The sequence below is a fragment of the Leptosomus discolor genome, chromosome 1 (genome assembly GCF_034619465.1).
Source record: "Leptosomus discolor isolate bLepDis1 chromosome 1, bLepDis1.hap2, whole genome shotgun sequence".
NCBI classification, from domain to species: Eukaryota; Metazoa; Chordata; class Aves; order Leptosomiformes; family Leptosomidae; genus Leptosomus; species Leptosomus discolor.
This window is the reverse complement of record NC_141391.1, coordinates 211557147-211582961: the sequence shown is the minus strand read 5'-3', so window position 1 is coordinate 211582961 and position 25815 is coordinate 211557147. Positions and strand designations below refer to the sequence as shown.

General features: G+C 44.4%; 1 protein-coding gene across 2 annotated transcripts; it reads right to left on the bottom strand.

The window, feature by feature from the left end:
- Window positions 1-391: 391 nt before the first annotated feature.
- Window positions 392-23136, bottom strand: SEPHS1 (selenophosphate synthetase 1). Of its 2 annotated transcripts, XM_009949084.2 has the most exons (8): window positions 22944-23136; window positions 19638-19741; window positions 14791-14898; window positions 13751-13905; window positions 12860-12950; window positions 8337-8436; window positions 6679-6891; window positions 392-635 (listed from the first exon to the last, which is right to left on the bottom strand). In XM_009949084.2, exons 1-8 carry the CDS (start codon window positions 23134-23136, stop codon window positions 421-423), a joined length of 1179 nt encoding a protein of 392 aa, XP_009947386.1. In that variant the 3' UTR covers window positions 392-420. The 2 variants fall into 2 exon arrangements, with proteins under 2 accessions (XP_009947386.1, XP_009947387.1); XM_009949085.2 differs by lacking the exon at window positions 6679-6891.
- Window positions 23137-25815: the final 2679 nt, after the last annotated feature.

Genomic DNA, 25815 nt, shown 5'->3' with positions numbered 1-25815 from the left:
CCTTTCTGGAATATCACTCAAGGCATCAAAATTAGACTTATGATAAATATACATATAATGAAAGGACACAAACTGCTATTCGACACTACTACCGGTAATGTCTGTGCTACGTGAAAGCACCTTTAAAAAGAGCCTATGCGGCAAGAGATAAGTGTCTAAAGATTCAAAATGAATCAACAGTATTGGATAACAATATAATTCTCAACTCAGAAGCTGCCTCAAGATTAGGTGCATCTTCAGTTAATGTAACAGGAAAAAAAGGCAATGGATTTTATTTCATTAATTGTATCCACTCATAAACTGACCTAAGGCCACCAGATGTGCAGACACAACAAGTTTTCTTTTCTTTTTACAGTTCTTTAAATTGTAGGATGATAAAGGAATAGATCTATTTAAAACCAAACAGCTATTTCATCTATATTAAGAGGTGGCACCGGGCGTCGGGTTCACGTTCTGAGTGGCCACCTGCGGTGCAACTTCAATGATTCGTGGCTTGTCTATAATTCTGGCTGTGCGGTTGCCCTTCTCTACAATGCCGATAATCCACGCTTGGTGGCCTTCGCCGTATTTTGGGGACTTGATCTCGGCACAGAAACGTGCTGCCTGTTCTCGTGGCAAACAGATGAGGAGGCCTCCTGCAAAGAAAAAAAAAAAAAGCAGAGCATTAACCCATCTGATTGCAAAGCGTTTCAACCTTGATCTGCCAAATCCCTATTAGACAGGCACGTGGTGACTGCAGTGGATTCTGTTGAACTCCAAGGACTCCAAGAGAAGACACAGTAGAAGTCTGAGCTCTTGCTTTACAGAAGGAAGTTTGTGCCCAAATTTAGTGTTTAGTGGGCATGTAAACGAAGCCAAACACACAGAAAAGATACTGGCAAAAGGGCACCATTCTAATGCCAACAACTGACATACTGAAACAACACCAGCATTGTAAACTTCCAACAGAGGACTGCAAAGTGCTTCTGCACAGAAACATCCTGGATAAAGGTCTTATTCAGATACCTATAACCTCATATTGGTAGCAGCTGGTTCTGCAAGTAATCCCATTGCCTGCAGTGAAATCATTCATCGAAGTAGGGACTGCTACTGGCGAATGCAAGAGCTGAAAATTAAACACAGACTTGATCCGGTGCTCCCTGTGACAGTCCTTCTGACCCCTTTGTTTGAGAATTTTCTAACCTTTCTTAACCTTTCCTGTAAGACATTTTTCTCAGAGACAACTGAAAAATATTTTATTTACTAACGAATGCTTTCCAGGCGCAGCGCACTAAGTAGTTCGCAAGCTCGCCATTCCGTTATCACACCTAAGAACACTCCCGTTCTGGGGACCCCAAAGCACTGACAAAGGTGGCTTGGCGAGTGAATGACTAGAATGAGTTTCACTGTCAGCTCTGGCACGAATTGCCAGGGGGCTGCGCCCAAGTGATGAAATCTTTCGGTGCTACTCCCTGTCACTAGAGCATTCAGCTCCTCCATATCCCTTACCTTTATACATCCACCCTACGTTGCAAACGCGTGAAGCGCTGCACCAGAGAGCAGCCAACTCATCTGCAGGCGTCGAACCAAACCTCAAAGCACTGTACCCCACACACAGTTTGCACAGCTCACGTCTGTCCGCTGCGCTGTGTTCAGACTCACTACACCCTCTTGTAAGGGATCTTGAGCTATCCTCTCCCACTGGGAAATGTTTGGAGAACACAGGCAAGAGAGCATATTCATGTAAACAGGAATTTGGGCACATGCTGAGGCTTGCTTACTCTTGAAGAGTTATTTCACCCAAAATCTTCTAGTCCAGGCGAAGGGCATCAGTCAGCAGCACAAGTCATGTCACCAGGTCTCAGCCAACCCTGGGGGTGAAGGGCCACCTGCAGAGCTGGCCACCCTGGGCTCCCTGCCACCTCCTCCTCCCCAGCCCCTAAGCACCTTCGTAGCACCTTGGGCACCTTCATGTTTGCTTTTCCAAGCGAACAGTCCTCTCGGTGATGACTAAAGACACTTTAAAATCCTCGTAATCAATACAAGATGGAGGATGATGTGATAGAGAGCAGCCCTGCTGAGGAGGACTTGGGGGTACTGGTGGATGAAGAGCTGAACAGGAGCCAACAATGCGCGCTTGCAGCCCAGAAGGCAAATCGCATCCTGGGCTGTATCAAGAGCAGCATGGCCAGCAGGTCAAGAGAGGTGATTCTGCCCCTCTGCTCTGGTGAGACCCCACCTGCAGTGCTGTGTTCAGCTCTGGAGCCCTCAATACAAGAAGGACATGGACCTGTTGGAGCGGCTCCAGAGGAGGCCACAAAAATGTCAGAGGGCTGGAGCAGCTGTGAGGACAGGCTGAGAGAGTTGGGGTTGTTCAGCCTGGAGAAGAGAAGGCTCCAGGGAGACCTTACAGCGGCCTTTCAGTACCTGAGGGGGGCCTACAGGAAAGCTGGGGACTGTTTACAAGGGCACGTAGCGATAGGACGAGGGACGATGGTTTTAAACTAGAAACAGGTAGATTTAGGTTGGACATTAGGAAGAAGTTCTTTACCATGAGGGTGGTAAAGCACTGGAACAGTTTGCCCAGAGGTGGTAGAAGCCCCATCCCTGGAAACATTCAAGGTCAGGTTGGATGGGGCTCTGAGCAACCTGATCCGGCTAAAGATGTGCCTGCTCACTGCAGGAGGGTTGGACTAGATGGGCCTTTGGGGGTCCCTTCCAGCCCGATGCATTCTATGATTCTAAGAAGCAGCTACTGAACATGAGGAATTATTTATAAGGATATGTGGAAGCGTGAAAGTTGGTTCTATATAAAGCAAACGAGTGTGCCATCCAGAAAATCTCCTACCTCTCTCAGATGTTTCAGAACATAACATCCCTGTACTTTCATCAAAAACAACAACAAACCCCCAGAAGCTTGGAAGACAGTGTTAAAGCTACTCCAGATGTAACAGACAAAACAATTGCAAAGGAATTATGTGCCATTCCCACAGAAGGCTCTAAATCCAATTGAAGAGAAACTTCTGTCATGGTGCAAGCTAGTCGGGGAAGAGGTTCACAAGTAGTAGTGCTAACTAGCCAGAAGGGAGAAGGAGAAGGACGGTGAAAAAGGAAATAAGAGCGAGCACAAGAACAATCGTCACTCAATTATCTTCCCCACTCCCAGTCTCTTTCTGCAAATTTATATCACTTGTATGCATACCCTGTTAACATTCTTTGGCAAGGTCAGAAAAACGTACAAAATCCCAGTTTCCAATTAAAAAAAAAAAAAAAAAAAAAATCACTTCCCACCTGCTGGCTGCATCCCGCAGTTTGATCAATAACCCTTAATAGAGGCTATAGGCTACTCTTGATCAGCAGTGGGATTCCTATCTGCAGAGATTACCATTATTTCTCTGGTAGCCTGACCAGTATCTCTAACCCTTTGGGTAAATCCTTGGTTTTCCACTATGTATTCTATACTATTTTATGCTACTGGTCTTCTCAGCTGCTCTGTTTGTTGTCCCACGGACAACTGCGAGAAGTCTTCGCCTGTGCAAGGTGACCGCCACCGGGAGTTTAAGTTGTTGCAAGGTGCCTGGGGAAAACAAAGCAGCAGTGCCACCCTGCGCTGCAGCAAGCGGCATTTCACGGGGTACCAAGTTTTTGAGGTCTGCTCAGCCACCGCTGAAGACCAAGCAAATGGGCGGCAGAGGGAATGAACAACCAGCCGTGTGGTTCGAGAGCTCGCTGCCCGCTTCATTGGTGGGCTGAAAGGACACAGATACTGAGTATCTGTCCTGGCTTACCTTTCTAAAAATCTAAGGGGTTTTTTTTTGGTAGGAGGTTGTTGGTTTTAACCATTCTAGCAAGCAGGAAACTGGACAGAAAACTTCACAAGCAGGCTAGACAAAGCTTTGCAATTAAGAGCAGAGATACAAACAGTTCATGAATAGAAACCACGTGTCCTTGCTCCTGCTAATGGCTTTCTCCCACAATGACTAACAAAAGGATGAGATCATTAGCCTTGCCTCTTGTCAGACACTAACATAGCCCTTCTTTTCTACCCAGCTGCTTATTTCCACAAAATTTGCACAAACACCGAGTTTACTCCACTACACTAAAAAAGTTGGCCGACACCAGTCAAAGGTTTAGTAGAAGAGGACATGCACGAATAGCCCACGTAGAGTAACTGTAACGCACTTCTGCAAACAGCCAGTCTAATAAACAGAATTAAGCTTTTTGAAACTAACTGCTCGATTGCAAATTTAACCTTTACCAGAGAGTTACCTACACGAGAGCACGAAATCATGTAAAACTGCTATTTCAAGAAAATACACCGTAAGCAAGAGTGCCTGGAGGATGGAACAGATGACCTAATAGATCTTTCAAACGCTGACTTTTGTCAACAGGTGCCCAGCAAATGTGCACGGGAAAAAAACCCCAACAGTCTTAAAATCCATTCAAATAGTTTTCCAGAAAATTTCTCATTGCCTGCCCACTCTGCTGAAAAACATCTGTTCACAAATGAAGAAGCTACAGACAGAGCGTTTCTGGAAGTTTAAGACAACAGAGCGCATCTGTATTAGGGTACAAACCGCCCTGAGCAGCCCCTCCAAAGGCTTCCTCACGACTGGATGGATATACAGGCGCAGCAAGGCAGGCGCTTGCCTTCATATAAACCAACCCCAGGGCACGAAGTGTGCAAACAGCCTGGGTCTGAACGCTAACGAGCCGTCCCAGCACCCCGTGCCCAAGCTAACCCACCCTGCTGCAGTGTGTCAGGCCTAAAGCCCACGGGACTGCACTCACACAGCTTTCAGACCAGAGCCGACGTGTCCACGTGGCTGTGGCGCTCTAATATTTGGCAGACGCTGCCCTGTGACAAATCCCTTGAGCCACCTCCAACGTGAGAAAGGCAACGCTGTGATGAAATCAAATATACGTGTTTTAAGGCGCCTAGAGTTCACAAATAACCAGAGAGGTCTCGCTGGTTTTTCCATCATCATCTATCTATGTTGAAACATAAGCCGTTCAGCGTTTCAAAGACATGTCTTGCTCTGGGTCCCGAAAGGGATTCTGGAGTTGACTTGTTTCCCACTTCCAAGTACTCCCACAGCAGTGCATCCATCCGTGCCGTCTTACATTCCTTCAGTGCAAAGCCAGAACTGGATAGCCCCAGGGTGCAGGATGCACAGCTCTGAAGGCTCAAGCGCTCCGTTTGCAGCTCAACCATTCCCCTGCCAACTGCTACCAAACCTCTGCCACAGCCTCTCACCTGCAAGAGCATCTTGCAGTTCCAGCTCTGCGCCCACGCTATTTTTTGGACTCTTTGGAACCGATAGCAAATGCTACTAGAACTCTGGTTACGTGGACTCCTGGGGAGTCAGAATCTGTCTGGTGCTACCAATCTTACTGACACGGCTTGCCAAACTGCGACCAGAGTGGAAAAAAAAGACCATTTCTGGTCCCTGCTGACTGACACTGGATTTGAACTCTTGAAAGGGTTCACGTCCCATATCCTATTACACATCATCCGAGCCATACAGACTCTGTAGGACAGAGCGTCTGTTTAAACACAGATGGCTAACGAACAATTCAGCAGATCATGGTAAGCTGTGTATTCACTAGGGGAAAAGTTTATGGCTCTCACTGTGATGCTTCTTTCCAGATCTTTGGACTGTTTTGCTTCAAGGGGCCCCCTCTGTTGTGAATTGCAGAGAACTTGGATAATACTTTTGGAGAGCAGGAAGAGGGTGGAGAAAAGAAATGAGATAAGAGAAAAGACAGATTTGTTGCTACATCTTCTCCATTTCCCAAAGAGAAACAAAAGTCAGATTAAAGAAGAAAAACAAAACAGAACAGGACACACGACTCCAGGGGAAAATTAAATATAGAGACTTCCAGCAGAAGACAGTGATCATGCTAGTCAGCAAAGTGCCCTACACTTAATAATAAGGCAACTTTCAGACATCAGAAGTTCTTACCACCTGATGACTGTTTAAATGCTTCTCTGAAATGAACTTGGTGTCCATAGCCCGATTCTCAGTGCACGTCTGCTGTATTCATTGCCACTGCAAATAGCAGCCTTATTAAATAGAGAATTCGAGTAATGAATACATTGGAGACAAAATTCCTTTTTTTTTCCTGCTAGTCACAGTCCCTTAAAGTCAGATTTCATAAACATAAGGGAGAAAAAAAATCTATATTCTTGGATGTCTGTATGCTGTGGACAGAGAATGCCTCAGTTGCCAAGACTGGCCCATTCAGCACTAAACTTCGCACCCATTCCTAATGGGAAACAAAATACCACTCATTTGACTGGCAAACCTACTGCAGGTGGCTTTGCCTTTGAGAAAACTGTGCCAGCTGTGCTGGGATTTTCAGGTATTTACTGTTCGGAGTTAACAGCTGAAAGAAAAATAGGTTTCAAGAGAATTCAGGATCATCACTAACTTCTACCTGCAAAACGTTCTAGATACAGCAAGGGTTTCTACAACAGCCTTTCACAAGCGAGTAGAGCTCATTCAGAACAGGACGGCGGTTGGGAAGTCAGCCCGAAGAAGTTAATTGTGAGCAGTTGCGTGGCTAATGCTCATTAGCCTGGCCAGAGGCCAAACCGACTGTGAACGCAAAGCGCACAATTTGTACATTTAAAATGTTACTAAATTCTAACGTGGAGGTGTAGGGATAGAAGAGGGCGGTATAACTGTCACCTACCTGAAGTCTCTGGACAAGTCCCGTGCATGAGGCCAAACATATTGCCACAAGCCTTACTGACAGCGGCCATCTTAGCCAGAACAGGAAGGTTATGAATAACGAAGGACACCTCATTTCGCTGCTGCTTGGCAAGGTTTTGTGCATGCCCCAGGATTCCAAATCCTGTGATGTCTGTAGCTGCATGTGCATTGAAAGTGTGCATGAGTCCAGCAGCTACAAGAGAAGGAGGGGTAAAAAAAACAAATCAGAAAAAAAAATAATCAGGAAAACCAGCTCTTCAACAATACTGTGCAGTTTGAAGTTGTATAGCTTGAATTTGAATCAGCTTGGGCTGTTTAAATTATTTTTTTTAAAAAAATCATGCTTGAAAGGAACTGGAATTCACCAATATTGCATGCAACCCTTAAAAAAATTCAACTGGTATTTAAGGTATTAAATTATTCTGAAAATCCAGCACTAAAGTTCTATCTATGAGCATGCTCTATTAGACATGTGCTACCAATTTATACTAGCACTCTAAGAAACAGGGGTTTGCTCCAGATTCAAACTTCCCAAAGCTGATGGCCAGAGAGGTTCTGAGCTCAACTTTGCTTCATTAAGGGCAAGGACCAGACTCATCCTGGGTCAGTTTTCTCACATCCCTCCCCCTGCCACTCCGTAAAAGGATCACATCAGAACTTAAGTTCTGGACACTTAAACTTTAAGAGCTTAAGAACAAAGCCTGCGGGTTGTGGGGGAAGGGTCCCAGCCTCCCCACCTATGCATTCATGAAATTCTTGGGCATTTGCAACTGCAGAGCCCTGAGTGGGCGAAGGGCACCTCTGCATGCAGGACAATAGCCCCAGTTAAGAACATTTAAGTGTTGTTAAAGGTGCCTGACAAGAGTGAGTGGAGAAAAACAAAACCAAGAATGCTTTGCCCCTCTTTGATGCTTCCCAATACAAGAGCAGGACCCAAGTTCTTTTCCACAAGACAAGCCTGGTCATTTATTTTTCATGGAAGACTTTGTGAAAGAATGAAAAACCAGTGGGATGACATAACAAACATCAAATGGAAGCTGAATAAATGGGAGAAGAGATATTTAACTACCCCTGTTCCTTCAACTGAGAAGTAAGGAAACACCAAATTCAATTATCTGCTTTCCCAAAGATATTTTGAACAGAGAAGGCAAATCCTGGATTAAAATTTCTAGGGTAAAAGCAGAAGCCACACACTCCACATTTTGGGTAGTACATAACATGACAAATTTAAAAATAAAAATTTAAATGGAAGCATACAAAAATGAAGAGCTTTTCCTTTTTTATACTATTTCGAATTTTTAAAATCTTATTACAGTCAGGCTTTCAGGAGTTCTCTAGGCACAGAAGATAAGGAGCAAATCCAATATATTTCCCTTTAAAACGTTCTCTAACTCACTGGGATGTTACTCGCAGCACTCTCATGAGTCATAATCATCTCCAGTGGCATTTGTGTTTTTGCTGTATAATTAAAAGGGGGTGTTTGATTTTAATTTGCTTGCTTTACAAACACTGAACAGCAGAAAGAAGGGATAAAGTGGCTGTGTCACATTTCCCCACAGCAGTGAAATCAAATTAAGCATGGAACTGGAGAAACCCACAGCCTCCCCTCCGCCCCCCGCAACACTCATCTCTCCTTACCTGTTCTGTTCAGTCGTGCCATATTCATCATTGCTTCCTGGTATGCTAGTTCTACATCTTCTTGCGTTACCACTAGTTTGATTTTATTCCACTTTTCTGGCTAATGGATGAAATAAAGATGATTCTTTTAGATTTTTAGCTATGTATTTTAAAGCACATTCTTACCACTCTAAAAAAATCTTTCATCCAAAACGTATTTAAAAAACCCCACCTCAGTTAAAGTAGGGCAAAAGGTTCAAGTCAGAGGTGTGTGCCTTACTCTGCTGTACCTAAGTGAAGTTCATTTAAAGATCTCTTAGGTACTGAGCACCTCAAATCTTGCTTTCAGTAGCGGAGCGGAATTATAGAATCATAAGGTTGGAATAGTCAAGTCCAACCGTTGACCTAATACCACCATGCCCACCAAACCATGTCCTGAAGTGTTATATATACCTGTTTTTTGAACACCTCCAGGGATGGTGACTCCACCACCTCCCTGGGCAGCCTGTTCCAATGTTTGACCGCTCTTTCAGTAAAGAAATTCTTCTTAATGTCCAATCTAGGCCTCCCCTGGTGCAACTTGAGGCCATTTCCTCTTGTCCTGTCACTTGTTCCTTGGGAGAAGAGACCAACCCCCACCTCACTACAACCTCCTCTCAGGCAGGTGCAGAGAGCAATAAGGTCTCCCCTCAGCCTCCTCTTCTCCAGGCTGAACAGCCCCAGTTCCCTCAGCCGCTCCTCACCAGACCTGTTCTCCAGACCCTTCACCAGCTTCGCTGCCCTTCTCTGGACACACTCCAGCACCTCAATGTCTTTCTTGCAGTGAGGGGCTCAAAACGGGATAACCTACCCTAGGGCAAAGTGATGAGGTGAAGTTCTCTACTTTTGTATGAATTTTGATTTTGCTAACATTTGAATTAGGGGTTGTGAAATTATGTGAAACTTCGGGTCGTGAAACTCTGCATAGGCTGTTTGCTGATGGAAGAGGAAAGTACAGAAACCGCAGGAACCCAGGAGCAGCAGGAGCTCCCTCAAAGCTATACATACCAGGCAGACATCAAGGAGACAAAGCTAGCTACACATGCCAGATGTTAAGGAGAGGCCTAGCAAACATCTACAAGACTGATTGTCACAAGGGGTTGCATCAGAAAAAGGGCCCTGGCTGGTGCTCAAGAAGGAGGATTCAACTACAGGACATTGTGAGGAAGACTATGGACAACCTCTAGAGACCCTCAAAAGACTCCGACCCATTTCGTCCTGCTTGACAGAGAATGTGCAAGTGGGAAGGAACCTCTGTAAAACATTTCTGGGACATCATTAGAATAACACTGGGGCAAGATGATGAACGTGTAATGAGAAAGGTCCACAAAGGCTGTAACCACGCGACCAAAGAGTGCGCTTGCCTTTGCGAAATGATTCGCCTGTGCGCCCAGCGCTGTAATAAAGAACACCTCGCTTTCTAATACCTACACATTGGTCTTGCAGAGTTATTGATCTGGTATTTTGGTAACACAACTCCTTCAAGGCAACTACCTGGCTTGAACTCTGCAGCTAAATGAAAAGAACTTTGTTGCTGGACGTTGCGATTTGTAGTCTCTGGCTTCTTCATTTTTTAAGAAGAAAATTCTTGATTTCACATCTGGACATTTTGATCAAGAAAGGCCACTGATATCCACAAGTCCAGGTCCGAGGAATGTAAGCTAAGGCAGGATGTAATCACTCTAGTGAGTTCAGATTAAGGCCATTTCATAGGCTTCCTTTACAGTTTAATACCAGCATCTCCTTCCACCCATTCTCCAGCGTTCTGTATGGACTCATGCCTCCATCACTTTCTAAGCAATGCTTTTCTCCCCAAAAGGGTCTCAGAACAATTTAGGAAATGGCACCTTTATAAAGGGCAATTGTTTTATTCAAAGTCAAGTAATTCCAGATCCAGAAGGAAACAAAGCAACCATTTAGCTGCTAAGAGCAACGCTACAAACCGGTTAATTTTCTTCTTTTTTTGCAATGGAAATAAAATTACAGAGAAATGAAAGTAAATACAACTAGGATTTTTGAAGCCACAATGCCTACACTGCCATTACATAGGACCAACTTCTTACTAAACCAAAGATGCTAAAACTACTAAGAATTGGTATATGATGCTGCGCTGGGGAAGGATCTTGGCAAAGATGCTCTCATCCTTAATCAATGAGTGCTGATGCTGAGGGGTGTAAGCAAGAACCCAGAAATGGCAAGAGGGGGAAAAGACTGGTCAGCCAAAACAAATCATTTGTTAAAGAGCAAGAAAGTACAGTAGGATCAGAGCTTCTGAAATTAGGCTGAACTGGGTTTGACCAACTAAGTAAGAGAGAGCAAGTAAAAAAAATAAATGTGGCTATTAGAGAGGGGACAGAATAATGATTATTCTTACTGCGGGTATGACTGAAAAACCTGAGCAGTCATTTTGCCTCAGTTTCCGAAAATACGATTCTGAGGCTGATCATGTGATGGAAACTGGTCAGATGATGGGAATGGAAATCACAAATGAGGTGGAAGCAGAACTCAAGGCTGAGGCTAGAAAAGCCACCATTCCCCTCCAATATAGCAGTCAGGTACAGGGGTTAATAGACAGGAAACAGGCAGAAAAGTTCACAAAAATCCCCAAACAGCTTTTAAAAGCTTAGATTTTCAAATGGAAAGGGGTCTGTAGACAACAGCAAGGGCTAGAAAACCCCTCCTGAAGGGGCACATCACAGCAACCCCTTTCATGCCTTTCAGCTGAAAGAGGAAAAGGCAAAGGGATGCCAGTTCCCAGCTGTGGACCAGTTTAACCAGTCCACACCATCAGCCTGGCAGCCAAAGCCACAGCAGACTGCTTCATCACCCCCAGCACATCCCTGACGTGGTCCCCTGGGGGGCTCCAGCTCCCTGCAGACTCTTTGCAGTCTCTTCCTTTGCACCCTATGGCAGCTGCTGCCGGCAGCGCAGCCGGGGCTTGGCTGCAACTATGCTGGCAGCAACCAAGGAAGGAGGAGAAATTTTGCTTCCATTTGGATCTTCCTTTTCACTTGGCACCGGGAACTCATTCACTACTGCTCTGTTTAAATACCTCAACTTTTAGGCTTTTTTTTTTTTTTTTTTTTCAAATTTGTGTTGCAGCTGCTTCTCTCTACACTCCAGTTTTCCTTTCTCGCCTATGCATAGATTTGCTGTACTATGTACCTTCTCCCACATACTTTTCAACACACAGTCGAATTCCCTACCCAGATTTGATTTATGGGTGGATTTGTGATGGCTAATTCTAGTTTCACTTTCCCTACTCTTTCACAAAACAAAGCTGAAGAAAAGGCAGCACAGCTACTGAGAAATTTTCCTACCACAATCAAAGATATATGCTGTTTACATGTAACAGGAGGATTGATTTCCTTGCTGTCCTCATTTTTCAGACCAGCAAGTGTTTCTGGTTGACAGTCAAGGAAATTAGAAGCACTTGAAATATGTGGAAATTCAGAATATCCTTAATTTGCAAGTCTGTTTGTCAGTACAATAACAGATATGTTAAGAAGTAAGATTATGGCCAGAAAACATACTATAAAATTGGTGTCTCGTTGTTTCACTTCATTTCCATATCAAGATTATCAGAGGCCCTGATCCTTATATCTGATTGGAAAACACAGGATTCTGCAGAGGTCAAATTTGCTAGGCCAGACCCTATGAAGGAGAAAAATATTTTTTTCTTGTTGCTCACACTTCAGACACCAATGAAGGTTCAAGCTGGCTCTCCCTCACTTTTGCTAACATAGGCTTTGTAATTAGAATTAATCTGACAATGTAGTGGCCAACAGCCAAGACAAAGTAGATTCCAGCTCACTCCTTTCCTGGTCCATTGGCTCAGTAGTCCCAAATGTAGAAGAGATGCATCTTTTTAAAGTGTAAACTGAGCAGTTATAATTCTGTAGACGCGTACTGGGAGCCAGGCAACATAAGCAGATGCCAATTTTGCAGTCACTTTTCAGTTCAGTAGTTACACTTTTGCCCAAAGTAACAGATGGAAGTATATCTACAATAACGCTGCAAGAAATATTCTTATTGAATGCACAGGGTAATACATGCGAAACGTAGATATATTTCCATGTACACAAGCAGAAAGCCCATGAACACAGACAGCAATCTTGGCCTAATTGCCATCAATAAGCTTTTGCCAATTACTTTGGCAGGTGGAGCAGGGCATAATTTTACCCAGGGTGCTAGTCTGTTGTTCTGTTAGTAAACAATTTTGTTTATTACAGCAATGCCTGAGAACTAACTAAGAATTAGATGCAATTAAGAGGGGCTCACTAAGCACAAAATAGTAAACGGTCCCAATTCCAGAAGAGTTTTGCACATAGACAGGTAAGGCTGACACACCAAGGAGGAAGGAGCAGAGAGGGGTGCTATATCCTTCCCAACTGAGCCCTCAGCGTACTCATCACACTGCTGAACTTTGTCCTTTTGAGGGAATGAGGAAGGTCACCTTTAACTTGCATCTCTCTTCCCTATATCTTTTTTTGCAGCATACTCACAATATCCAGCCACTGGTGGACAGCTACAGCCACTTGTGTTCCCAAGGGTTTAGTTAATACAAGCACATCGCCTGGCACCGCATTGTCTGGCCTGAAAACAAAGAATGTGTATATTAATTACATACCGAGATTCACACACATTATTAAGAATAACTGCTGATAATTACGTTCTCACAGACCCATGTATCTTGTTGTGCAGTTTAAAAAAAACTAATTGCAGAATTACCCTTTGGGATTCATTGCTATGGGATAGTATTGAGCAAAATGCTGCAAAGTTATGGAAAAGTGCTAATCCTTCCTTCTTGGAAGAGAACAATGCTTGCAGTCAGACACACACAATATTACATCTTTTCTTTCAATTTACTGGAGACATAAGATAAGATAGGGAAAAAAAAAAAAAATCAGCCTTTGTTACTCAGGGCATAAAATAACCATCACTAGGATCACTACAAATTCATTTGTATAGTATAACATGCCACGGTGGGACATTCAAAATCAGGTACTGTTAAATGGACAGAATGCTCTAAAGACAGCAATTCTGTAGCTCTCAACAGCCATTAATAGAATAATTGGGAGATGGTTTAAAATTTATGTATAAATATGACAGAAATCTATGTCCCAAAACAGTCTTCAATACCATTAAAGGTCTGTCAAAAAGAGAATAGGATCAAAAGATACCAGGGGTGGGGAGCAGTAAAAGGACATCCTGTTTAAAAAAGCAAATATGTACAGAAGCGATGTGGCATTGAGTGCTAAGGACAAATGCAAGCAGGAGAAGGTACTACTTTATTCATCAGGAGACAGATCACAAGATCACAACATGGTAATTAAAGGATTTTTTACTGTATCCCTTCAGACCAGTGCCTTTGATTGTTTAGTGATTTAACTTACATTATAAATTCATTAGGCTGACAGACTGTCGTGGCCACTCCTCCTAAAACAATCCAGGGATTTAACACTGTTTGGCCACCAGTAACAGATGTTCCTGCCTCTTCTGCTGCATCTTTGAAACCCTGGATAATTAGAGGCATCACTTTGTCTCTCTCCTAGAGATCAAAACAGAAGTCAGAGTTCCATACACAGCAGTGCTAGTCATTTCAAGACTGGCCCAGGGCTTTTAATCACTCAAGGCAAATAGTTCATGACAGAAAAGCCAGCCTTAGGAAGAGGTTAGCCTCCTGAAAATTGCAGGTTATCCCACAGAGCTATGGTTTTACAGCTCTCTGTAAAAGAGGTGAAGCGACATTCTCATGCTGAAGAAACATTCTTCAAAAGGTCATACAAAAGTAAAAAAAAAATAATTAAAAAAATCAGAGTTCTGGAAACTTAGGACAACTATCCTGCTGTTGTAATCAGGTACAGTCACACCAGTGCGGTGCAATAAGGCAAAGTTAAATCAGACTGCATTTGGCCTCCACTAACCTGCAAAGTTTCAACTTATTTCCTTCTAAGAATAAACATCCCTTTTTTGCTAGAGCAAAACAAATAAACATGCTGGTCACTTCCACAAAAAAAAAAAAAGAAAAAAAAAAGAAAAAGCAAAGCAATCTATTTCAGTTTCTTCTGCTTCAGAGAGAGGTTACAAAGCTGGCATAAACCAGAAGTACCTATCCTGATTCGACACGTGAATTGGTAATCCAATGCTGCCTTGGAGCAATATTGTCCTGGATTGACAGAAGCAGGGACCCCATTTTGGTGAAGATGAATGTATTAGCAGCAGAAGATTACAATGCCACAGAAAACAGAACTTTTAGCAAGTGACCTCAATGTTTATGAGGCAAGACCCATACTATGAACTGAGACATCCAATAAAACCATCTCTTCTTTAAAAGCGTTCAAACTTGGAGGAGAAAATACACTAAAGGTAAATACATTCTAAGCATATTTAGCTTCTTGGGTCTTCCTTCAAAAGCCAGTACCAAAAATCTTACCCTATCTGTCATTTTATTGCTGATTCCAAGGAGCATCAACATGTTGTCACATTCTGTGACCCCCATGGCATAAAGGTCACTTAGGACATTGGCACACGCTATCCGTCCCTGAAAAAGAAAGACAGACCAAAAAAAAATAATCTGCAGGAGTGTTCAGATAAACACCTGCCATAAACAAAAAACTTCCAGCATGAGCCTGCACTCTGAGACAGCTGCTTATTCCCCAGGCTCCTGCATTAAGAAACCCAGCCAAAGACGTGGTATGATCCCTTTTGTGCAACACGCCCATCTAGAAGTGCAGGTATCTGTTCCCTTCACAGGTAAGGAGAGAATTCATCCCAGCTGTCTTGGTCAACATCCTCTCTCACTGACTACATAGGAATCCCACACCGAGTTGAGACTGGATGCCTAACTTTAGAGGCTGAAGTTAAGCTAGACAAAGTCTAGCTTTGATAACAAGCTCACCTTACTTAACCTGATATGTTCCTGTTAGCTTTATTCCAGCACAAAACTGTACACACTGCTTAAGACGACCATCGCACGTAATCCACAACTGCTAGAAAACTCATCCTCTCCTGCATGGGCATACATAGGAGACTGGGACCTTGATGATAAAGCTGTTTGTTCCTCTGTGCTACCCTGGAGGCCGCGGTTACACTCCCGTTAGGGGAGAACTCTTCTTCCTGGAGGATACAGCTGTGCCGCCAGCACACAGACACACCGGGGTGCTCCTTCTGTCAGGAAGTCGAGAAGAAGCTGCCTGCAGAAGGCAGCGCGTGCTGGGGATTAAGGAGCTCGGGGCTGCCAGGAGCTGGCCTTGTCACCGCTTCGGAGCACAAACAGCTTCTGAGGGGAGAAGTCTGTCCCTTGCCACCTGTACGCTGGGGGAGGCGTGCCTACACTCTCACTTGTTCAAACGACAAGGCAAGGCTGAACTTCGCTACAGTGCATATATTTGTGTGTGTGTGAACATCTCCACTAACGAAAATTTGTTCAAGAGACCTAGTCTTCTGCTGAAGATTCCTCTACGAAATCATGAGGCTGACAGGACTGAGAAGGGATCCCTTGGGTCACATGAGCTTAGCTACTCCAATTTCGCTAAATTAATGGATCCGAGGGTTTGTTAGGATGTGGACTCAGCACAGATGAGACATTTCCTGATGAAGACGCAGAACTTTGATACAGGATGTGCCCTAAGGGAGGTAAGATAATTTTAAAATACAGGACAAATTCTGTTGGGTTACTCTGGAAGACTCTGTGCATTTTATTAAAATTGTTTCAGGTTTACAGCTGCAGAACTGTTACCAACATCTGGGTTTATGATTTTAAATCTGTGCTTTTCATAAAGTTCAGAGGCAATAGTACCACCACGATAAAAACAACAACAGGCTTATTTGACACAGTTTGGACTACAGAAAGGTGCTTCAGCTGGAAGACAAATTTTGGGGAAAAAAAAAAACAATCAAGACAGAAAAAAAAAAGGAATCTAAACCCATTTCCACCAGCTCTAAACCCTTGCAGTCTAATCACACATCCAGTAGTTTTGCAAAAATTAATATTTTTCAGGCAGTTACCTTACTTGCTGATGACATGAAATAACACCTCCACATCTCAATGAAATATAATCCAGTTTTTCACAAATTCAAAAGCTTCCAGTGCCATCAGGGGAAGCCCTTACATTTGGAACTGGAATATGTTTTAATCATTTAAATCTTAAACTATTAAAAGAAGAGTGAGCCGTGTACTGCACGGTTTGATGGATATTGGCTGTTAAATTTCTAGATGTTTAAGAACACTAAAGCCTGCCATTTTCCCTTCCTGGAAGGGGACTATGCAACCATTCTCCACTATCGCCAGTATTTACCAAGCAAACTGCTGGTTTGTGCCCTTAGGAAAGACAGATAAGTTTTTAAAACCACACTGACAACAGCTCTCTATTCCAGTAGTCAGAGGTCAGTCTAACACCACTTTCGCCAACTGGCAAAACCACTACGGAAACGAATTCACGGCGTGAACATCTCGAGTCTGAAGCAGCAGAGGGAACAATACATGGCTCGCAAACACCGATAAACACAACAGGATTCACAAACAGGGGTCAGCCCTAGCTGGGTCCCACACGCCACCTGACTGCTTGCTTAGTCCCCCTCAAACACAAACACCTATGTGCAATACTAAGAACTATTTATAAGGGCAAATGATGAAGTATCAGACACCCGTCCCCAGGCTTGAGTGAAGATTCTTCTTAAAAGAGCACTGAAAAGGTCCCTGGAGTGGAGGGGGAAGGAGTCCACTCTCAAACCAGCCAGCTTCCTGCTCCTGTACTCAAAAAGGTGTCTCCACAAGTGCCATAACAGAGGCCAGTACCAGTCCTGTTATTGGTGGCTTGATACTTATTATGAAACCTGTTTTCAGTTGCTAGTAACTTTTCCAATATCAAACCATTTAAGCTGAAAAGTCCTAAGCTAGACACAGATTTTACAGGTGTACATCCTAGGGATGCTTTGCAGAACATGGACTGAGTGTTTTCAAGAGCAAAGCCGAAAAGAAGGGGAAAGGGGGAAAAGAAGGAAGAGGTTTTTTGCATCTAACTGCAGAACTTCAGTTTAAAATAGGCTGTGACAGAGTGAGAGAAATCTGTTTTCTGAAGCAGAAATCTGAAGTTCAGCTGAGTCCACATAGTGTTTTGTCTTCCTCAGCCATTTTCTAATCCCTTCTGTCACAGCACCCAGCTTGGAGTCCATTTGCACTCTTGGCCTTTCCCTCCTGGCTTCCTCTGCCCGCAACTAGGAACAGAGATCAGATAAGGAGCTGCAGGTGCACAGAGAAAGGAACACACACTAAATTGGGTGACACCGTCCTAAAACCAGACTAGAACGATTCGGTAAAGAGACAACAGAAGAGCAAGAAGCAGAGTGTGGACTGCATGCGAGTGATAATGAGAACAGAGTGGTAACAACAGGCACGTGTCAGGAGGCCTCTAGACTCAAAACAGGGAAAGGAGTTGGAGAAACAGGGCAGCAGCAGTCTGTCTTGAACAGAGGAGTCCAGAGCACACTCCTTTATAGGGCTTGGACACAAAATTCCTGAGTCTCACCATTACTCTGCTCTTACCAACCATCCATAAACCCATGGCAAATTGTATTTGACTGTCCTCCACCTGATGTTGGTCCACACAAGAAAATGGCAATCTATATTGCCCCCAGGTACTCTAATCCCCAAGAGAAAGAGGATCCAGCAGCTCCAATCCTGCTGGATCATCACTGCAGCTATCAGCAAGAAGGCTTGTGCCAGGATCTCTGTTCTCAGTTAGCTTTTAAGAAGAAATACACGCCTGTGAACAGATTAGGAAGTGGCAAGCTACCGCATTAAAATGACTGTTGGCAAGAATGAAAAGTGAAGGACTTGAGAGTTAGAAAACCCCAAAGTTACAACTGCTGGGGCATGTGGATCACAGTACAGTCTGTAACTGCGATGTAACCAATGAACTTGGACTAAGGCCAAACTGACATTCCACTCCTATCACACTGGCCTAAACCTCATCTGGGCACAGGCTCATCTATCCACTCCTGTGGCTTCTCAAACCCTTTGTATCTCCAAACAAAACAACCCTCCCCTTCACCACAGCCTTCTCACACTGTCCCTCCCGCATTTTCTTTACAAGGTGAGAAAAGAGAGTTTCTCAGCTGATGAACTTGAGCACAGCTCTCCAACCACATATATTATTTTTTTTTTTCCCTGACAAGTTCCCACATGATATTAAAGCAAGCCACTTGAATCGCATTTCTCAGGAGCGCTCAACAACTCCATACTCTAGAGGCCAGCCTAGGATCTTGGCTAATCAGTTTGCAGAGAGCTCTTCTGGGACAGAAATCAAAGCAGCTAGGCTTGCTTATGTGCATGACAACTGGTCAAGCATGCTAAAAAAAAAAAAATAATAAAAAACCCCCTCAGTCCTAATCTCAAACTGCACATTGAAAACCCACCTAACAGGTCTCACAGAATAAACAATGACCCAACATCAGCAAATAAAGCATACAATCATAATAAACAGCAGAAAAACATGCTTTAAAGCAAAGGAGTCATGTTCAAATCACAGGAAACGTGAAGTCTAGCACTTTTTAACTTTAAGTTTCATTTAAGAAACACCTCCTGTAGAATTCCTTACAGCTTTACTAAGTCCATTTTTAAAGTTTGGTTGTTTCACCATGACCTTTTGTTCAAGTCACCATCACCCATAACACCACAGAGGAATCTCTGCCGAGATGGACTAAATGACACAGAAGGAACCAAAGTGAAACAGCTTCCAACAAGAAGTCATTTCACCTTAACTATCTGCAAGCGGAGGTAGTACAACGGGTGTTCACAAAACACTGACGTTGCCAGCTGCTATTGCCAACTTCTGTCATTTACACATTTCCAGTTCTAACACGTTACGTGGTTATTGCAGAACCTCAGAAAGGCCAATTACAACGCGGTTCTGCTCGTAAGTGGAGTTTACTGTCTGCTGCTTCACAGACAGCTCTTTTTTTCCTCCCCTTTTGGGCTTTTCAAGCCAAATCCCACAGAACGACAGATGGGAGGGAAATTTGAATTAAAAGGTGGCAGTTCACCCAACTTTCACCTATAGAAAGCAGCACTGCAGCATTCCTGGCTGACACGGAAAAGATTACAGGATGAAACTATGCCTTTCCCTCTTCACGTGTATTGTGGAAAGACTCTGAATGCAGTCCATCAAACAAATAGCACTGCACATCTGGAAGAAACGGTCAAAACTGCCATCAGACTGCTAAGTGAGAAGCACAAATCGAATGAGCAATATAGCTAACAACTAAGTTTAGCCAACTTACCATCATATAAGGATCATCCACGATAGGATAAATATAATCTGTTGTCTGGACTAATGACAAACCTCCGTGTCTTAATGGAATAACGCAAGTGTCCATCCCAATTCCTGCAAAGACAGAAATCCATCAGTGAGGTGAGTAACTTTGCCCTTGTTTATCTGTTGCTCTTAATAAAAGAACTTCTAAAACAAGTCTGTGAAATACAACTCACAATACTGCCTAAACAGACACAACAAAGTCCTTCCTTAGAGAAAGTACACAGCACAAATAAGAGGAAAACCAAGAAAAGAACAAAAACTCCTGACTGGAACTGAACAGGAGCCTAAATGGCTGAAAGCAAGAACTAAACTACAATGTTTACATTTTTTTTGCAGGATAATAATAATAGTGCATTAAGAACACGGGTGCTTGCATGTATGTACATTTAAAGAGGAACTACGCAAATGGATACTGTCAAAAGCAAATAGGTTTTCCTGTCACTCCAATCTCAACAAAAACATAACAGTTTTAAAAGGACATAGCCTCTCATAAAGGGCATTTCCTCACTTCAGGAGGAACAAAAAAACCCGCCACAAGTCACAGCCTAGGCTCTTGGTGAAAGACGATTCACCCACGGGGAGCTTTTGCAACTCGCCTTACTCCTGTGACGCTGAAAGGCAGCAAGACGACCTGCCAGACGGGGAAACTCCTTGGAGAAAACCACACCACCAAGCGCAGCCTTGTCCCCGACAGGGTATTTCAGACAGAACACATGATATTAAAGCTACCCAGCATGTGCTGCTGATGCAAGAGCCCGCACGAAAGCGGTGGGTGACAAATCACAACATGCTAGCTGAGCCGCGCTCCCTGGGATGTCCTTGTGCCCTGCGGCAGTGGCAGGTAGCTCACCCCCTTCTCGGGCTGGCAGCAAGCCGTCCAGAATTTCTTTGCATACCTCAGCGGGCAAGAGTCTTCCAACAACCCCATTTCAGAGAGCAGAAGCCACACAGTAACTTTTCCCCATATGTTAACGAAACACAGTATCTAGCAAGAGCTACAAGCCAGTTTTTGGCAGTATCCAGTACAGGGGTGGAGCGCGTTGCTGTCCTCTCAGGTCCGACTGAGGACACAGAGCAGGTGGTCTGCCAGGCAGCAGGCATATAGGTGAAGAGATCTTGCCTCTCCTGCCTACAGAGGCAGAAGATCTTGCCTCGGATGAGAAGGGATACTAATAGAAGCTCACGAGCAGTAATTTAGTGTTGCTCACCCTCCACAGAAACTACCAAGCCACTTTGCATCGTGCAAAGTCCAGCGTCTCCAGGGAAGTTCATACAAGCAATTATAAAGAAGCAGCTCATCTATAGGAGCTGTTGTGCCCTCAGTTCACCTACTCAGGCCCTAACGCTGCAAGACTGATGTCACTTGTGCGGTTTTCCACAAGGTCAGCAAAAGCGCCCCGTGACTGACAGGCCAAGGGGCCATGACGGTCCTTCTGAGGCTATGTTTCTGTTCCACCAAAAAAGGACTGACTAAACAAGCGAATCTGTTCAGAGGTGGCTGAAAACAGTGATTTCAAGGTGCATAACAGCTCTGAGAATGAATATCAAACTTGCAGTTTCCTCCTCACGGACATACTCACAGCCAGCTTTAAGATTGCTCTGGGTAACACCACCTGCAGAACTAGAGGAGTGAGCTTGAGCCTGCTACTGGCAGTTTCCCTCTTGACTGCATCTCAAAAGCATGGTGCATACACAGGCTCTAAAGTTCCCTGTCTACACCTTTTAAGCACGAGGCATCATTGGCAAATCACACCAAACTTATTTGAATACACATTGGTTAAAGGATACTCACCACGAAAGCTTATATTTAAGAGATCTGAACTCTCCACTTTTTCTATTACTAACAGTTTTCCTGTTAGGTAATATCACACATATTGATGGCTTTAGTCTACTTTTTTACCTTTTTGTATAGCTGCAGAAGAAAAATCTATTAGCAGTTCCATTACTGTTTAGAGCCTGTAAGTTTACAAGAGGAAAAAAATACAACCCCACAACAGCTAGATAATTAAATCTAAACCAAACTATTACTGATTTTAGAAATCTGCCAAATTGAAATGCTGTTGTAAACAACTTATTTAATTTAGAAAAACCCCATGTAGATAGCAATTTTGGGATAAAAGAAGCGGGAAGTGTCCTTCATTACGGAATATTAAATTATAGTGCCACCCCAGCTCCACACACAATTGCTGCTTAGCCATTTCATACAAAGATCGCCATTGTTTAAGCAAGAACACGGGCTCCTTACTAATCTTCCACTGAATTCAATCTCTACCAGAATAATGGGTTGCAACCTGTTAGCCTGCTAATACACAATTAGCAATGTTAAAATAATTTTAAATAAGGTTATTGGACACTAAACTGATAATTAAATAACTTCAAAATAAACGCTACATTGATATTCCCAGGTTGAGGAAAAAAAAAATAATCACTCTGTGCTGCAAAGTAGAGATTGAATATGTAGGGCTGGGTAAATAGACAAACATTAAAAGTGCCATTAAACACATTATCTACATTAATTTATCTATATCAATATTAGGTACAGTAGCTGGTATCAAAATACCTACGTTCGCCCTGCTCCCCAGGTAGGTGGCTTGTGCGGGTTGTTTTCCCTTATTGCTTGCATCATTGTGCAAATATCAAAGAGAAAGTGAAGCTGGCAAGAACATAGAGGTCTTGGAAAGACAGCCTTTCCCAGGCAGCTTCTACAGGTGAGCAAAAAAGTTAGAGTGGGGAACAATGAAAGGACTGAAAAGAAAAAATGACAACTGTGAAACAATCCGCTCCCCGTCAACTGAAGCGAGTAAGTTTTCCCTCGCTCACTTTCTCGGACCCAGGAACAGAGGGGAGGGGAGGGAGAGGGGAACTTCACCTTCTAATTGCATAAAATCCATTGCATTCATTGCACAATTTCCAAAGGCAACGTATTAAAAGTCCAGAAGTTAATTGATATGACTCGGGTTTGCAAAGCATCTGCTGGGGAAAGGGAGGAGGAGACTTAACACCTAAGCACCTGCCTATCAGGATGGCCATTCCTGACCGCTTTTTCTTTGTAGTTGAGCACACTGCAAGATGTTAAATAACTAAAATAACAGTCTTGTAACCCAGACGCCAACAAATGACAACACGAGATTCGTTCTTCAGACTTCTGGATGCTGCACATGCATCAGACAACATACCATTTTCAAACAGATCAAACAAACCACAGGTGAGATGGCGGCACTAAGCGGGCCACACAGAAGGACCGCACGTATCTAGAGGAGCAACTACTTACCCAGCCTGGGCATAACTGCCCCCAGGAACTGTTCATCTTCCTGAAAATGGTTTTCTTGTAGGGATTCAAGCAGTTTCTGCAAGACATCCTGAGGCACTTTGCAGCCCGTGCCTTTCAGTTCAGTGAATCGGGTCAGACGGAAGCTCTTGTCCAGTTCGTAACTTTCTGGGTTAAACGACTCCCGAACAGACATGGTTCTCTCGCACAGACCGTTGGCCTTTCCCACCCCAGAGCAACGGTATCAGTTTCTCTGCTGATCAGTCTAATTAAAAAAAAAAAAAATAAAAAAAATTGGACCATTAGAAATCCCTAGGACCTGCAAGACAACACCTTTTCCACATGGAGCGAGTTAAAAAGAAAGAGAAAGCACTCGATGCCGCCGTTGGCTTGTTCAGACAGGTGGGCACATCTCGCACAACTCACTTCTCTAAGACTACAAAGGAACGACTCTTCTTCCTACCTTCCAACAGTTAAAACTATGCCAGGCAAAACAGAGAATGGATTTCTTTTCCAGATATGCTGCATAAGTTTTTCATTAAAAAAAGACTCTAACGCACTTACCGACCTCATTTAACACAGAGGTAATGAAAGAAATAAAAGTTCCCAGAGCACTGAGGCCAATTTCCAAAAGGCAACCTGGGCCCTGATCCCGCAACACGCTCAGCGGAGACATCTGTTTGTACTCAGCTCGGTCCCAGGTCATAATTTTAGCCATTAGCATATTATTCTCAATAAAAAGATGCTTTTCAAATAATGGCTCTGCTTCAGTTCTGATGCAAGAAGCTGAAACGCCATAATACACCTGCTCTCCTTGGGGGAAAACGCAAGCCCGGTGTTCTGTTCGCACAGGTAACAGAAGAACAAAGAGGCCGTATTTAAGCTGACTGGTTTCCCTACAAACATGCCAGTTTACCTTTTAGTATGTTCACAGGCATCAAAAAATGTCAAAACCGAAAGTTTCTTGCCTCTCGAGCCCTTTTTTAGTCAGCTAACGATACTGAGAGCACAGAGAATTGCCCATTAAAGTGGTAATGTAAAAAGACACTGATGCAACTCATTTAATAAAATTCTTAACAATGCACGTCTAATTTTAGAACGTTTTTCCACTCTGACTCACATACACCACACTCCAAAACTAACAAGAGGCCTAACCAAGACACTGACTTCTAAACAGGAACGGCTGCGATAAAATGCAATTCATCTTTCTCGGAGAAGTTTTCAGGAATTACTAAAAAGGACCTGTCTGTGGTAGTTTCTTAGAAAGCAAGGATCCTGCCTAACAACAAGAAGGGAGCGCAGCAGCACCGCTGACAAAATCCGATACTGATGATCACGTCGCTGCGAGGTTAAGCTGAAAAAAACGAATGTGACTGGTGTTCGCTAAGTTTGTGGCGCTCAATGTAGGAAAGAAGCAAATCTACAGGCTGTTCCCCTCCACAGCGCTTGTTAACGAGTACGTCCGTCACATAAACCTTTAGGTCTGCTAATTTATTGAAAACACTTTGTAGGAATCGAAGTTTTAATCTCCCTGAGAACTTCTGATGGGGAGCCCAACTCCCCTGCACAGCGCTTTCCCTCCTTCTCTGGGAGGCGTGGCGCTTGCTTAAAGCAAATCTTCCAAAGCCCAGGCTCGGGCAGCAATCCAAACTCTAGTTACAAGAACGTGTCTTGGATGAGCAATGAAGTCAGCTCGTAGCTGTTGTCTTCCAACGCGAGACACTAAGCGCTTGCAATAAGAAAAATAAATAAACAAACAAACAAAAAACCCCAGATAGTGTCTGGAACACAACCTGTCAACAGAAACGGGAGACAAAAGCTTTCCACGGAGGGGGATGGCTTTTCTTCCCCTCTCTTCATTCTTTTTTAACACTTCATTCTAATTAATTCCAGAAATTTATAAAAAGCAGCCTGAGCCTGCCCCGCAAGGGAAACGTTCTCCTTCGTCTCACCAGTCATTGCAATAGGCTTAGCACCCCCTACCTACTCACACAGGAAAGGGTCCAGAGGCCACAGCCTCTACCAGGAACTTTGGGCACCCTTGAAAGCTGCAAAGACACAGTAAACGGCGTTCCCCGGTTTGGAAACAAGTACTGAAACAAGCGAGAGGGTTTGATTTAATGGGAAACATCCTCAGCGCAAGAACACAGTAACTTTCGAACGAAGACCCGAACGAAGCTGCGGGCAACTGTGTATTCCGCAGGCTGCCACGGGAGCAGCCCTCCGCGCACGACCGAGTTTCTAAACGGGCCGGGGGCAGCCGGTGCCAGGGAGCGCTAGGGATCCCCCCCGCAGCGGGGCGAAAACACCTCCCAGCCCACATGTTCCTTACTTTAAAAGAGCGGCATAATAAATATTAAAAACTAAAGCTTAACCCTTGCCTCCCTAAAGAGCAGAGAGAGGAGAGCACAGGAGCAAAAGGGGCGAGCGAGGAACCACCCAGAGCCCGGTACCTACCCAAAACAAACCCCAGAGCGATGAACGCCGACCCAACCGCCCGGGACCTGCGCGTCGCGGAACCGCAACGACCATTGATCCCGGGAGCGCGGCGAGGAGCGCTGCGGAGGGACATGGCTCCGGGACACCTTAAATTTCCAGCCGCTGCCTTTAACGGCGAGCCGGGGCCTTCGCGGGGCTCTTTGTGCGGCCGGAGAGGAGGCGGAGGCGGCGGCGGCGGCGAGGGGGGAGGAAGAGCAGCCGGGCTCCTGCGCGCCGGCCGCCGGCTCCGGAGGGGACGAACCCCGCGGGGGGGCGGCTTGGCCGCGGGTCACTGACCGCCTCCCCCCCCCCGCCGCCGCCGCCGCCGTCGCGCGGGCCCGGGGCGCACGTGCGCGCAGGTACGGTGTCCGCGGGGCGGGGTTAACCCCTTGATGGC